Source organism: Rhamphochromis longiceps, linkage group LG7 (genome assembly GCF_057381845.1).
Source record: "Rhamphochromis longiceps isolate RC_006_pf linkage group LG7, R_longiceps_female_GT1.1, whole genome shotgun sequence".
Taxonomy (NCBI): Eukaryota; Metazoa; Chordata; class Actinopteri; order Cichliformes; family Cichlidae; genus Rhamphochromis; species Rhamphochromis longiceps.
The window spans coordinates 42,175,024-42,191,689 of NC_140563.1; the positions used below are offsets into that span (position 1 = coordinate 42,175,024).

The 16,666-nt window shown below is 40.4% G+C and overlaps 1 protein-coding gene across 3 annotated transcripts in view; it reads left to right on the forward strand.

Annotated features, from left to right (window-relative positions):
• The first annotated feature begins 8,136 nt into the window (after positions 1-8,136).
• The window catches only part of nsmfa (NMDA receptor synaptonuclear signaling and neuronal migration factor a), a 50,115-nt gene continuing 41,585 nt past the window's right edge, over positions 8,137-16,666 (forward strand). For all 3 annotated transcript variants that reach the window (XM_085413724.1, XM_085413722.1, XM_085413723.1), the window contains exon 1: positions 8,137-8,441. In XM_085413724.1, coding sequence (XP_085269850.1) covers positions 8,371-8,441 — 71 coding nt within the window. In that variant the 5' untranslated portion in view covers positions 8,137-8,370. The remainder of the gene's footprint in view (positions 8,442-16,666) is intronic.

The window sequence follows — 16,666 nt, forward strand, 5'->3', positions numbered from 1 at the left end:
AAGCACAGACCATATATGTTTGTACTAATCGATGTCTGTACCCATATGGAAAAGAAATAGTAAAAACTTATATGGGATTTACTCATGAAAGTGGCCACTTTCTCATTACTTTCATAGATTGTTTTAGTAAGTATCCAAAACATACAAGTTTCATTATATAAAATTTCAAGGGATCTTATATCTGTTTTCACTCTTATATGCTTTTCATACAAGTTTCACACAAGACAGATACAAACTTTGTAAGATTTATATGTATCTTTTCCATATGGGTAATCTTCATAACTGTAGATATTTCAGTCTGAACCAAAGTAGGTGACAAACCAACTTCCCCATACCTAGAGCTTAATGTAGCAAAAAAGCATGCAAATACAGAAGTGATTCTAATGATAGGATAATGGTAGGGTTAGCTTGCAAAAGAAATAGGATTAGCTTTGTTGGTGATCAGTATTTCCTTCCTTCCTTTCTTCTTTGTAATTAAAAATGTCTTGAAAGTATAACTAAAATGCCTGTGTTTAAATATCTGGATATATAGTATAGAAAACTGAAACTGAACAAAAAAGATTAACGCATAGCGTTAGCAACAGGTTTAACATGTTCTGACTAAGATGGTGGCTCAGTGTTCAAACCTTTCCTCATCGCCTCATAAAGTCTCAGAAAGGAAACAAAAAGTAATATTGCCATTTTAAGAGTTGAAAAATCATTTCCATCTTTTTAACTGTTTATCCAGCTTGGGTTTTAAATAATGTAATGCTCAATACAAATTATTAATTTGTCAAGTGTGAAGGAAAAGTCGAAATTTTAGCTTTCACAGTTGTATTCTAGTGCACAGACAGCTGTGTTTTTACAATTTAACATTTATAAACAATCAGATGTAATTCAACTTACTTAGGACAGGAAATGGTGGGTGACACAAGCTGTGGACTACTTTGTCATAAGGGTTTGTGCACCTGTCCACTCTAATGAGCACATGACATAATTGAATACTGTAACCAAAATACACTATCAAAGTTCATTATGACTGGGCAATACTGTCCTTTAATGTGAACTTTACCCTCCTTTCTCCCTCTCCTCACCCCCAACCAGTCACCGTAGATGGCTGGCCCCTGCCCAAATCTGATTCTGTCAGCGCTTTCTTCTTGTTAAAAGGGAGTTTTTCCTTCCCACTGTCACCAAGTGTTTTCTCACTGGAATTTGTCTGATTGTACGGAATTTCTCTGTATTTTTGCAGGATCTTTAGCTTACAATATACATTACCTTGGCATGACTATTATGGTGATTTGGTGCATCATAAATAGAATAGAAGTGAATTGAATAAATGAAACAATGTATGTGAAGATATATGAATTTTACAAGTTATTAATTTTCCTCTGAGTGCAGATTAGCCTGCACCAAGCAATATATATTTGTATCAGACATAAGTCTGCAAGCCAAGTCTATTCCGTGTATTTGATTTGAGTCCTACTGTACTGTCAAGGGGACATCCTGGTATTTCCATGTCATGGAATGGGATGGAAGAAGGCCAGACATTTGAGTTCGAAGGTGAATAACTCACAGGAGGACATATCAGCTTCTGAGGAAACTAAACAGGTACAAAGTGACAGCACCAACTTTCAATGTATAAGCTAGCTGAATTTTTTTTAATGTGTAGAAGAGGAATTAAGAGCATTTTCAGCTGAAATCACACACACACACACACACACACACACACACACACACACACACACACACACACACACACACACACACACACACACAAATATATAAATATATAGAAAACATAATAAGTAAGAGTTTAATTTCTTAAACTTTTAACGCAGTTTTATTTATAATTAACATTAGATTTGCCAAAATTGCATTAAATCGTGCCTCTCTTTGTCTTTGTGAATTAACTTTAGCCCCACCTGCTGAACTTGGCTGAAGCTGTTTTGAACATGAAACATGAAAACAGGCTAGTGCGTCCCACAACCAGCGGGGTTGCAGGTGCTCTGATTACATCAAACATAAAATAGGTAACCGGGTTTTTAAAGATGTCAGAGCACATTAACCAGAGGCAGGTGCTCCACTCTGAAGGCAACCCTAAAACTGAAACCCTACCAGATCTGAGGACATTTTTCAGCTATCTGCTCATAGCATGACCCAGATACCCGTGGATACTGGGTCCTCGTAGAACCTTATCACTAGTTCAATAAGATTCTTGAAGATAGGTATGGTGAGATCTCTCTTAAACAGTGTGCGACCAGGCTGCCCCAATCTGCCAAGACTTGGACTCAAAAAAGTTTAATTGGGTGGTGGTGGGCGATATCACAAGATCACGTGAGATTTTAAACCACTGGGGTTATAAAGGCAGAAAAGCATACATACACCACCTATATGCTTTTGCCATTTATTGTTGCTTAATCTGTCAAGGTCAAAAATGTAAAGAACATTTTGTAACAAACTGCGGTGGTTACTCTGTTGCCACCCAGCAAGAGTTCGATTCCACCAACTGGCCAGGGCCTTTCTGTCTGGAGTTTGCATGTTTTCCCTGTGTTTGTGTGTCTCTAGGTTAGGTTAACTGATGATTCTAACTATGTAAACAGGCAGAGGAAGTGTGAATGTGGGTGCAAATGGTTTTCTGTCTCCCTGCGATAGACCTGTCCAGGGTGTGCCCCACCTCTTGCCCTACGAAAGCTGCTCCAGGCTCCTTAGGCTCCTAGAAAGCTGGTATGTTGACCTTTCACCTGGCCATCCTAAAAAAAGTATGACTCCCTGTACACATTACTGAGCAAAATCCTTTCTCACTCAGCCTTCTGTCATACCACACATGGTCACGTGTGTGTGAAATGGATGGTGTGACCTATCAACTTAGCTTAAGGTGATAACCAACACATTAGATCACATCATCAAGGTAGACCCGACATCCACTGCAAGGGAAAGAAGATAAAAAAAATAAAAGTAAGAGCTTTGATAAAAGAAATTGCTATAGGATGTTTCTTTCATCCACAGTACCTACAGTTATCTAAAAGGGTCAAAATATCAACACACTTTTTCCCCCTGGGTCTTAGACGGTTAAAGCACATTTAGCTTTTAGAGTTTTAGTTCACTCTTAAGCTTTACTACATCACGCTATGCTGTCTACACATGCCTCCACCTTCACATCAAAATGTCCCCAGTGTCTCCAAAAATGGTGTATGCTTCACAATACTGATTTGAAATTTGCACCAAAGTATACAGAACATTGTATAGCATAACAAACTGCAGAGTTCGGTTCATTATCACTATTCAGACTTGCTCTATAGTCTTTGTAAATGATCCAACTGCTTTCCCTGTTGGTGTTTTTATCATCTGTTTTCCACACATTTCCTCACTGTCAGATGGACTGATAAAGTTTCAGTTAAAGGACTAATAGCATGTGACAGTTTAATGCGCTTGGACTGTGTAACTTTGATCATGATAAAATGAAGCGAAACCGAATTTTATTGCCTTTGAAAGCTTCTGTGATCCACCAGAATGTAACAAGACAACGAGCGTACAGTAATGTCGATGGCCCTCTGAGGCCACTCCCAGCACTTTTAGCGGGCATAAGTATATCCAGCTGACAATGCTAGTTGAGCAGCTGAAGCTGACTGGGATTTCATCATATAGGAGGTATTTAAATATAAAACAAGGTATTCTAAAAATGTATTTTTTGACCTATGGGTTGCACCACAGCTACTATAACTCAGTGTTGCATGTGTCAGAGCTGGCCTGTGAAGAAATGGAAAATATGGCCTCAAAGTGTGACTCATCATAAAATACATGCATCACTTTTTCTTGTATCTCATGGCCAGGTGCATGTGCATCATTAGCTGATGGCAGCAAAATGCACTTGAAGGGTGGAGAAGGACAACAGCTTGACGCTCTTGGCAGTTCTCCTTGGGAACACTTTGTTGACTTTCCTTTGACATTACCACCTATCTAATCCTAGCAGCTCCATACTGTGGTGGTTAACATTCACTTGACAAGATCAAGCATCTTTGGGATGTACGTGGAACAAAACAAGCTTGATCGATGGACTCCCCACCCTATCTAAAATAAGAACACAAACCTAAAGGAGCTTTAGGCACACAGGACACCTTATGAGGTTGATGTCTTGAGGAGTTAGAGGTGTTTTCGAAGCAACGAGAGGAAATTCACAATATTAGAGAGATTCTTTTAATATTGTGGCTGTGGAATTGTATGTGCTGTTTTTCATGGGTACACACCATGTAGTTATATATATTTTACCATCAATCACAGTTATCAACTTTATGAAAGTGCTGGAGAGAATCAGCAAAGTCATTAAGATTCAACTTCTGTGACCCTGTGCAAAATTTCTTGTCAATCAATATAATAGTCATTGATCTATTTCAGTCAACTGAACTGAACGGCTGATATTGCCAGGCTGTTTCTATTTAACAAAATGTGCACTTGTGAAAAATCTAATTTGAGACTGGAGCGTACGTTCAGCCCACACAAAGGGACTATCGGACCACTTGGCTGATTGCTGTTGTAAACATTGCAGACTCAAATATCGATCTGCTTTACAATCAATCAAACGGCGAGTGCTTGTCAGGGTCAGAGGAGACACTAATATCTTGCACAGATGTGGATTTATGGTTTGCGTGTCCCCCCCCATCATTGATTTGTCGCCCCTCTCTTTTTTGTTTTTCAACATATTTGGTATCCTGCTGTGTTAGACTCATAGCTGCACCCCTTGGAAAATCCCTGCATCCATTTCCCATCGTCTTCTTACCACCTTTGCCATCTTTTTTCTGGTTTGTTCTTTTTTCATTCATTCACTCCTTCGATAAATAAATGGCCTGTATTTGTATAGCGCTTTACTGGTCCCTAAGGACCCCAAAGCGCTTTACATCCAGTCATCCATCCATTCATGATGGCAAGCTACATTGTAGCCACAGCCACCCTGGGGCGCACTGACAGAGGCGAGGCTGCCGGACACTGGCGCCACCGGGCCCTCTGACCACCACCAGTAGGCAACGGGTGAAGTGTCTTGCCGAAGGACACAACGACCGAGACTGCCCAAGCCAGGGCTCGAACCGGCAACCTACCGATTACAAGGCGAACGCCCAACTCTTGAGCCACGATTGCCACCATAAAGAAAAGCACCTCTTGAGGTGCTGTAGGCCATTAAGTAGTAAATAATCCCAGGCAGCGCTGACTCTTGGCGCTTATGTGGGACGACTGCAAATGACCATGAGAGACAGAGGAGTGAATGAATGAAAAAAAAAGAGTTTCTCATACAAATTGGTATGAGAAACTCCTTTGTTCCTTTGTCCTCTTTTCATTCATTCGTCCACTCATCTTTCTCTCATGGTCATTTGCAGTCGTCCCACATGAGCTCCAAGCCTGTCATTAGAGCTACCTGGAATTATTTGCTGCTTAATGCCTCAATGAATGAAAAGGGAGCAAAAGAACAAATGAGTTTCTCATACGTTTGTTCTTTTTTCATTCATTCACTCCTCTTTCTCTCATGGTCATTTGCAGTCTTCCCACATAAGCTCCAAGAGTCAGAGCTGCCTGGAATTATTTACTGCTTAATGGCCTACAGCAGCTCACAAAAGCCCAGAGGTGCTTTCCTTTATTTATCGATTTTCATTCCTTTTGTCTTACTGTGTGCTGTTCCCGAGAGTGGTTGCGTGTGCTGTGTGCAGGACAAGTCCACAACAAATAGATAAAAAGCCCAAGGACGTCCTGTACATCTGAGCTACTGGCGAAATGGCCCGTGGATTGAAAGATTGATTGAGTTGATGTTTGAAGGCTAATCGGCTGTTAGGCTGCTTGGTGATTCATCTGCTGCCTGTGCCTGTGCCTCTGCCTGTTTACGTAATTTACAGTATGCATGTGCCACACTATGCATGCATGTGTGCAAACACTGTGACAAACTGCTGTAAGAAATACTCTCACAGTGCCATAGTGTGAGATAGGTATTTTCTACTCTGTTAAATATTTCCTGGTTCCCATATAATATTGCAACCTACTGTGAAAAGAATTGCATTCAGGAGGAGATGCCAGCTTGTTGGTCTTATATTGTTTGTCATCCTATTTACGTTGCACTGAACTGTTGCCATCCTACAATCATCTCACAGAAAGGAATCAGGATTGTGCAATTGTTTTCCACAGAGGTTGTTGTCCAGAGACCCTTACTCTATGTCTATGTGCTTTACAAATTAGACTAAGTTCAAGTCTATTTTCAGTTGATCTGCATATCAGTGAGACACAGATTTTTGTATGTTTCTCTCTCTTTGCATCTTAAACCTTGACTTCATTGCCATGTCATTATATCACAGGTTAACATTTAATAGTAGAATATTGTGTTTTTTAGACAGCTCTTAAAGATGGACAAAAAGTCTCAGGGCTCTGTGTGTGGCAGGCGGAGGTGAGGATCCAAACGCAGGACTCGTGAAGCCAAATTTCAACAGAAAACCACAGCTTTATTGCTGGCAAAGCACAAAACATGAACAGACCAACAAACACTGAGAACCAGAAACACACAGGCACAATCTGATGGTACAACACAACAGAGAGCACAGGAACACACAGGGCTTATATACACAGGGAGGTAATCGGGGAATGAGAAACAGGAGGGAGACACAGCTGGGAGAAATTGGACTAACGAGACAGGGGAGCAGTAGAACTGAACACACTCACATGAGACACAGACCTTCACAATAAAACAGGAAATAAGAAACCACTAAACAAAGACGCAGACAGAGAGGCAGACAGAATATAACACATGCAACTCAAACAATACATGAAACAACAAATCCTTAAACATGGATAAACAGAAACAAGAAACTAATAATAATCTATCATCATCATCACCACAAGCACTACAAGAGAATAAGAAAACAATCCATAATGCAAAAACACACCAAAATAACTGAAACACAGATTTATCATAAAACCCAACAAAGCACCAGAGAAACATAAAGAACAATCCATCATTCAAAACTAAACCAAGACATAAAAAACTCAAAATGCTGGGTCAAACTGACCCAGAACCATGACAAAAAGGCCAATAGTATATATGAACAAAGTAAGATTCTTAATTGCTGGTATATTATCAAATCTATACATTCTATATCTAATATTTCCATTCATCATGAGAGAAGCTACACCCTGTACACCTCAGACTTTCAGTGTAACTCCAGGTCAGAAATATGATAATATTCTGCAGTATTAGTGATGGATGGTGGTCTGGAAGGAATCATCTGCTTCTGAATGTGAATGAGACCAGAGACGAGACCAGAGACATGGTGATCGTCTTCAGAAGGAAGACAACGGCTATCCTGGGAAAGCATGTTGATATGGTGAGGTAGTATGGCATCCACGTTGAACTGGAAGACCAACACAGTAAGTGAAGTGTATGCAAAAAAAGCAAGCTGACATCCATCAATGTCTACAGTAAATGATGGAGATTTTCAGTCACCCAGGACTTCAGGACTTGTAGCAAGTGCAGTGTACTTTGCTGTTGTCTGCCGTGGGAGCAGATAATATTATCATTATTATTTTTACTATTATTATTATTTCAACTGGTGTAACAAAAGAATTTCCCGAAAATGGGATAAATAAAGTATTTGGGGTATATACGAGTCCAATGGTCAACACAATTCAACTGCTGAATTTCAAAATCATCTAAATGTAAAAACAGAATAAGAAGAAATAGAACAAAGCACACGCTAAAGCTCCAGTGGTATTATTAATTGAAGAAATATTTACAGAGCGCTGCAGTGCCTCATCCTGTCTTTGGTTGAGTAGGAGCCAGTTACAGCGTTTGTGTATGTGTGTGTTAGAGGGGGTGGATGGGGCTTTCACCAAAATGACCGTTTATGTAACACCAGGAAATAAATAAGTAAAGATACAGAGATCACAGTCCCCAAAAAGGAGCATTAGATGAATGGCAGAGGTGGAGGTGGATGACACCACTGTTGCAGATACACGGCTCCCCGCCTCCACCTTTGCGAGCACGATGAGGACGATGGTGATATCGCCAACCCAACAATCCTCCCATTGCATTTTTTTTTATCAATGAGAGAGAGAGAGAGAAAGGGGGAGGGAGAGAGAGAGAGAGAGGGGGGGGTATTTTCAGCCTCACTCTGGCAGCTGTGCAGCTACCCCACGTACATGCTCATATCCGGAGAGAGACAGACAGAGTAAGAGAGAGAAAGAGAGAGAGAGAAGACTGACTTCCTTCTTTTTTGCTCTGCAGACGCGTGCGTGACCTATCTGCTCCCGGATTTCCCTGCAACTTTTTTATTTTTTCTTGCGATTTTTATACTGTTTTCATCGTCGCATTCCTCCTTCCTTTGGAATGAACTGTTTTCCTGCCTGCATCGTTTCCATGCCAGCATGGGAACTGCTGTGTCCAAGAGGAAGAATTTAAGAAACGATGCGATTTCTTCTGTGGCAGCAAAAGTTAGGTGAGTGACACTCGGAGCTCTCGGCTTATATCTCAGTGTTATAGTACCCTTAGGAAGTCTTGGCAGGTGTTTTAGCCTTCAGGTGCGAGCGACACGAAGTTCCCAGGTGTGACAGTTTTGCGTTTTGATGGATTACCACTGCGCTATCCTGGATATAGCCAGTCTGCCTTGTAATGCGCAGAGAGGCTCTTTGCGCTTTTGGTGGTTGCTGATTGTCCCGCGTCTAGCTCGGAACGTGCACTGGGGCAAATATCGATTAAAGATCTCCCAAAACTGAACCTGTTATCAGAAATTGATTACGTGATTAGGATGGCTTCATGCAATTTCCCCATATCTGTGTTTTATGTAATGTAAACCTGCTGCAAGATGTTTGCTCCTGGCGCGTCGGAGTGTTTCTGGATGTTGTGAATGAAGCATCATTGTATAACCAAAGTCATGCAGAGGCAAAATGGGACTGCCGTGACTCAGAGTGTCCCTGATACATTTTCCCAGTTTGCCACCTCTTATTAGCCGCTATTTAAAAAATAAAAAAAAAATAAAAAATCCTGCTATTTGATTGTTATTTCACCAAAAGCTGCTTTTCTGTCTGGCCGCAGAGAATCGAGAAAACAGTACAGCGATGAGACGGCAGCCTTCACTCCGGGGTGGGCAAATGAGCCAGCTGTCGATTAATCAGTCACGGCAATCGATTCTGTCGTTGCACTAATCACCTATCACGACCAGTCATTGGGTCAATCACAGAGGGCAGCACGGGAAACGTCCGTTAATTTTTGCAGGCTGGAAAAACAAGACTCAGACTGTTTGGCACGAGTCCAGCCCGTTAAAACCTATTAGGGACTCAGTCTGAGAGCCGTGCGTGTTTTAAACAGCCAGAACCGCATCCAGCTGTTGCAGCACTACGCAGAGGGAGTAAGGAGGCTGTATCAACGATGCTGCCTTCTTCCTCACATCTGCGAGGCTGCAGTTCGCTGGAAAGCACGTGTGCCTGTGTGTTTCATGTGTCCAGGCATCAAGCGCAGACAGGACGCTACAGTCCCACATGAGCTCGGAATACAAAGCAGCTCTCTGCTTCAGAGGGTGCCTCACAGCAGGGCCCAGTGTTTTTAATTCAGTCCGTGAATGACCTTGACTTGTTCAGACTATAGCGTTCACAGATGTGGGCTGATGTGTTGTTACGTCATTCTCTCAGGGTGTGTGTGCCTTCTTTACATTACACAACCATGCTTTTAGCGATGTTGCTTTTAGCGCAGTGTGTTTTTGTGTCTGTGTGCTGCCCTAAAACGAAGATGAGAATGTGATCCTCCTGCACGATTAGAAAATGGACCCAGAGGAGATCCTGAGCAGGTGTTCCACTTTGAGACCCTGTGTGCCCACCGCAGGGCTGCCACTCTTTTTCTTTCCCCCCTTTGCATCTACAAAGGGACTGCACAAACTGTTACATGTCTGACTCAACTGGTAGCCCCCCCACAACACACACACCACACATGCTCCCCTCCTTCTTCACTCACATAAGCACAAACACTCAATTTCAGAGCTTATTTATTTATTTTGACTAATAGAAGAATCCACCTCGCCTCCAGTATATGGGAAACAGAGTTGATTCACATCCAATATTTATCAGCCTTTCACCTGCACATAACCTCATGCATGAGGAAGTGAGAATTTAAAAGAATTTAATAAAAGCGCCCCATTTCCATCTCTCTACTTGCACATGCACACGGTTGCATGGATCCCATGTGTGTCTCTTCATACAGCTTTTCTTTTTTTTTGTTTGTTTGCTTGTCTGTTTTTAAGGTTATCTTTTGTGCATTTTGTGCTGATCTTGTATCATGTGCCATGCCAGAATAAGGGAAAGTTAAGCAGCGAGATGCAGATTTGTAACCGTGAGTGGGATTTAATACTTTCTCCCACTAAAATCTGTTTATTGTTAATTTATAGCAACGTGAAGGAAGGAGACTTTGCTTATACATTTTAAGTTACAGCAAATCAGACACGGTAACCTGGAGTTGGAGTCAACCATATGGCATGCCTTTATGTTCCTACATGCTGGAAATGATGCTAGTAGTGAGGCTAGGTCAGGGGTGGGCAACTCCAGGCCTCGAGTGCCGGTGTCCTGCAGGTTTTAGATCTCACCCTGAGTCAACACACCTGAATCAAATGATTAGTTCATTACCAGGCCTCTGGAGAACTTCAAGACATGTTGAGGTGTCATTTAGCCCTTTAAATCAGCTGTGTTGGATCAAGGACACATCTAAAACCTGCAGGACACCGGCCCTCGAGGCCTGGAGTTGCTCACCCCTGGGCTAGGTGCACTAACTGTTCTTATTTTTACCTTAAATCAAGTGATGCTGATCCTTTATGGTTTTCAGAAACTTATAGGCAAATGGCAATACATCTAAACTAAAGTCTGAGTCATTGGAAAAAGTAACTTTAAATATGCTTATTTTTAACTCTTTCTCCAACTCTTATACACTCCCCCACACATCTTTCTGAATTATAAATATCCCCCACTTTTCCTTTTACTATTTCCAAACCATCCCAGATGCCAGTCAGTCTATTTTGACTTCATTAAATGAAACTTCCAGGGGCCTTTTAAGAGCCAGGTATAAATGTCAAGCTTACTTAAACATCTAGCAAACTCACACACTTTTTGTAATACACATAATTATTTATTGTTTTTTATCCTTCCTTGCATACAGCATCAGCGTGATGGAAGAATATGAAATGCCACAAGCAGCGAAAGTTCTGGACTTTAACTTTAAGCTCACACTTGTTAACTAATAACAAGTGTGAGCTTGGTTGACAGTAAAACAATTCCCCACGGCCCCATTTATTAAAACCAAGAAAAGGATCTTTCTCTAACTTAATTATTTCTTCTTGGCAAAACCTGTCACTCTGCTAGTGCTTTACATTGTTCCCTTTAACTAGGAATGCCTTCCAAAGGACTGGCCAAATTAAAAGGTGACGTGGTGATAACAGAAGGACAAAAGAGTGATGACAAATGTTGCAAGGAACCACAATACAAATCATGTACAATATCCAAAATAAAAAACAAAAGAATCCATTGGCAGTGATACCTAAGTGGAGCTGATAATGTGTAACTATGGCGAAAGCTGTAATGCTTAAAGGTCATATGTTATTTTCATGTTATTCATTCCTTATGACTTATGAACTCATTCGTGATTTTTGGAGAATCACATTGTGATAAAAACCTACAAATTTCAAACTCATAGCACCAGAAATCAGTTACAGTTATCCTTAACAAACAATAGATGTTTGCAGTGTGTTTCTTGGCAGTCAGTGCAACAGCTGTTAAGACATTTTAGTCTGTACCAAAGTGGTGGACAGACTGGCATCCGTGTCCTCACAGCCATGCCATTAGCATAGCTAAAAAGAAGAAAAATGTGGTGAGTTTTTAATCTGTTAATAGGTGTGCCTGATTGGAAAGCATGCACAAAGATATTTTCCTCAAGTGATCTCTTTTGTCTTGAGATATGAGGAGGCGTTAGAGGTCTGAATGCTACTGAAGAGACACTGGCTTCTTGTACCCGATGCTCGACAGTGCCTGTGTCATCTTGTGCATGCTTATGGATTTCTGTTATGAAACAGGTCACACTCTCCTCTCCAGCAGCTTCGGTGAGGTAGCTAGTGACAGAGAGTGAGGAGGGAAAGAGAGAGGGGGACAGATTACCTCCTATGTACACACCAGAATTCTGCGACACTGAGCGAGGAAGGAAATGCTTTGATCTGTCGATCAGCCTAAGAGGAAGGCTGTGCTGTGGTTCGGCTGAAGGGCAGTGGACAACAGCTTTCACAGAGCTCTGAGAGTGTGGAAAATGGACTGAAAGATGAAAGACTTTTTTTTTCTTTTTTTTCTTTTTTTTTTTTTCCAGACTGATGCAAATGAAACATTGTGTTTTAGTTTGTGGAGGACAGTCAGGTGGCCTGCAGTCACTCTGTTATTGGGGGCCAGCGATGTTACATAACTGTTAGAATTTTTTTTTTTTTTTGTAATTTCGATTTATTCAAACGCCATGGAAAGACTGCCTCCTAAATTTTATAAATCTGATTGTGTTTTGGGCAAAATCATGCTTCGTCGTGCTTTTGCTTATGTTTTTCTCATCCGCTATAAATTATGCACTCCGTGTTTTAAATGTATTCTTACTACTTTATTCATTCTCATTTGAGTGAAAGAAATCGCTATAATATCTACTGTATCTTAACCTCCTTTCCCTCCTGCTTTGTTCAATTTGTGTAATTTGTTCATTTAAAATGCTAAATGATTCACATTTTATTCATTACAGTCTGAATAATCATACACACTCCAGAAATGCTGTGTGATTGTTGGTCTGTGACTGCCATTCTGTATTTAATGTTTCTTAATGAATTAGGAAGCTTAATTTGCTTATTATGAAAGTTACAGGTTACAGGGGAATAGCACCAGAACAAGTTTGTACTGTAAATGGACCTCAAGTGAAAATTGTTCAGTATGCCAATAGATTGTAGTAGGGAATTGTGTTTGAGTATGCCTGCTTAATGTCATGCAATCTAGCACAGATTTCAACAGAATTTCCAGAAATTTTGTGAAAGAAAATGCAGTTTTATTTTGAAAAATTTGCCCCATTCTCAATGCTCTGCCTGTTCCAGAGCAGCTTATGTTAAAGATTTGGATTTCAAGCTTTTACTGTGCATACTTTGTCATGTGTTTGGGTCCTCTACTTCACTACTACTGAGTGAGGAACTCCGGTCTTATCCATCCCATGCTGTGGTGAACCTTTCTTTGAAAACATTTATATTTTTATTTTGGTTCACAGCTATTCTTGATCAATCCTTGTTTGGTGTTGGATGTATTCATGTAAGTGGAAGTTGGAAGAGAGGTGCCGTCAAATTAAACTATTTATGATCGATAGATTGCAGATAAACGAGATACAAATGGAACGTGCGTGAGCAAGGGTTTTTCTGTGCTCGATGTCTGTTATGAATAAGATGTAAATACACTGTTGGAGGTAATCATATGATTGATGTTCACGTGATAATCCTGGGACTATTTTATAAGAGACTTCTGATTTTGTCTTTTTCGCTTAGCAGAAGATGATTTTAGTTGAATTTTGATTATTTATTTACTTGTTTTTTTTCCCATTTCCGTTCAAGTTTCCTTTTAATGTCATGGCTAAATGAGATACCGAAACATAACATAAGCTTCTGGTGATGTTTTTTGTCTTTTTATTATTATACTTGGTTTTTCTACTGTCACAAGTGAAAATATACAGTGGGAATAAGCTCTCTGTGCCCGCTCTATAAAAAAGATCAGCGTTAAATATGTGTTAGCTGCTGCAGAAAAACACTGCTGTGTGGGAATCAGTGTCATCATTCAACACCGTATGTGGTTGTGGTGCTTCAGCCTCTAGTGTACTGACATTTTAATCAGATCCCTCCTCAATGCTTGGTTCCCACATGTCCCATAAAGCATTGCACCTTTAAGACTGCAATTAACATTCCCATGTCCCTATTGAAGGGACATGGGAGTGTGCAACAAGTTCCTCAACAGGTTCTCATCACCTCGTGTGTGTGTGTGTGTGTGTGTGTGTGTGTGTGTGTGTGTGTGTGTGTGTGTGTGTGTGTGTGCGTGCGCTAACCTGCATGTGTGTTCTGTGAAACAATTCAATTAGTGCATCTGAGAGGAGGATATGATTAAGAGGCATTAAGGAATCTGTTTCCTTGGCAGCCGATTGCTTACGGTGGATGGAGAGACACCCAGAGGAGACATCAGCTCTGATGATATTCAGACCAGTGGGAACACTGCCAGAGGAGACCTTTCAGCCATGGCAGGGGATATGGTCACTGTGTTAAATGATATCAGAGTCCACAGAGGAACGAGGCACATTAGATATGGGTCAATAATATGAATGAAATGCTGCATCATTGCTGTAAAGAACAGTAAGCAAGTTCTTTAATCTTGTAGGTCCTTAGGGATCCATTTTATAGCCCTGCAGATAAAGGTCAGGTTTATAGCTTAAATATGAGAAAGAACACAATTGAAGGAAATTGTTTCGGTTAATGATCATAGATTTATTTTCTTCTATTTATCATCTTTGTTTTGGATTTTTGTTGGTTGTATTAATTTAACCCTTCATATCGATGTCATTTCGAGATGGAAAAATGAGAAAAGCCATTTTATTAAAGAACAAAGCACATAAGAAGTGTAAGAAGGTTAGAGATATCTCTCAATATTCATTCTATCCTTCAAAGCATTAAATGAATCTCATTAAAAAGCTAGCATTATGTTTCTAAACGATTAATTGGACCATTTGAAAACAGTTTGTAACAAATATATGAAGACTCAGAAGTAGAGGACCCAAACACATGACAAAGTACGCACAGTAAAAGTCCAAAAGTCGAAATCCAAATATTTAATATAAGCTGAGATCACAAAAAATTGTCAGCAAAAAATAAAAAAATAGAAACAAGCGGAAACAAGAGGAATGCTAACTGGAGAACACTTAGTTACTACAGTAAGGCCAAAGCTGTGGTGTAGATAGTATACACAGGTGAGTAATTGGCTGATTGAGAACATGTATTTGGAAAAAACTCCCTAAGGATGGTAGTAATATCCAAAAGTCTGGGCCACCCCTCATTTTTTTATATTTTGTTTCCAGGGAGCCAGACTTTTTCTGAATCCACAAAAATGGCAAGGATAACACATGTGACAGGCATAAAATAATATGTTTGAATCAGCAAGGTGATTCCCAATGAGCTCTTAGCTGAAAACTTGGTGTTTCTCAGCATGGTGTGCAGTGTGTCCTGCAACAAAACTGAGGAAGCTGGAACAATGTTGGATAAAAGAAAAAGTGATAGGCCTAAAAAAAAAAAGACCCACTGTTCATCTGTATCTGACTGTCAGATACAGAGTGATAGCATCTGAGAGTCATGTCCTCAAGAAGTAGAAAACAATCCACCAAACACCTGACACTGGACCTGAGTAATACATCTGTCGCTGTAGCTAATCCAGATATTGTTCATTGAAGCCTCATCAGAAATGGTCTAGATGCAAGGATACCTCTCTCCAGAAGCTATTCTTAAGGAAGGGAAACAGGGAGGAAAGGCTTAGGTATGCTGGGTTACACAAAAACTGGACTAAATCAGTGGCAACAGATGTTATAGTGAATCCAAATTTGGGATTTCTGATTCAAATTATCATCGAAATGTACAGAGGACGTCAGGAGAGAGGTACAACAGTCAGTGATACCGGGGATATTGTCAAAATTAAGAAGTGATCCACCATGAATTACCTCCTAGAAAGCATCTGATTGCCAAAGGCTACTTTTTTCTGCATGCCGGTGATCCCAGACACACTGCCAACCCAGTATGATCACATTGACACACTATCAGTCATGGATTGGCCTCCCCAGAGCCCAGACCTGAACGTTATTGAAGCAGTGTAGCGTCATTTTCAAAGATAACGAAGCAAGAGGCAGCCAACATCCAAAGAAGTGTTTGGAATGTCCTTCAAGAAGCCTGCAGAACTATTCTTCAAGATTGCTTGAAGAAATTAGAAGAAAGGTTGCCTTAGAAAATTCATGCTGTGTTGAAGAATAAAGGTGGTCATACGAAATATTGACTTTCAAGCTCATTAGCGCTGTACAGACTCAATTTGTCTCTTCTATACTGTATATCCATGTATGCTTGCACACGTTTTAACAAATTTCTGCACCTTTTTCCCATTTTCCTAGTAAAATATAGAAAAATAGGGGTGACTCAAGAGTTTTGCACCGCACTCTAATGTAACACTGTTTTTGCAAGTGTTACATTAGAGATGACAAAAACTCTCTGTTCCACACAATCTGTTTATTTAATTATATTACTGAAATACAGCCAGTTACTTGGAAGAGTGTGGATTGCTTGTTTGGCGCCTATCCAAGAGTGAGTGGACATTTTAACTATTGACAGGAGGAACCGAAGCAGGAAAACATTTGACTGACAGCCTTCATCACGTAGGTGTAAGTGCACCCTGAACAAAAAGAAACAAGCCGAGAAAAGAAAAGTCAAACAACAAGTGGATAACGTAGGACTAATAGGCAGTACTGCTCCTCCAGCTGCACCCATTAGTAAGTGATTACACATTGTTCTCTCTAGATCCATGAAAAGTGCTGAGGTGTATCTTCCTGTTGTTGAGAGTCCTTTTATGTGCCTGAAGTGGTTAGTGGAGTTTCTGACAAAATGTATTC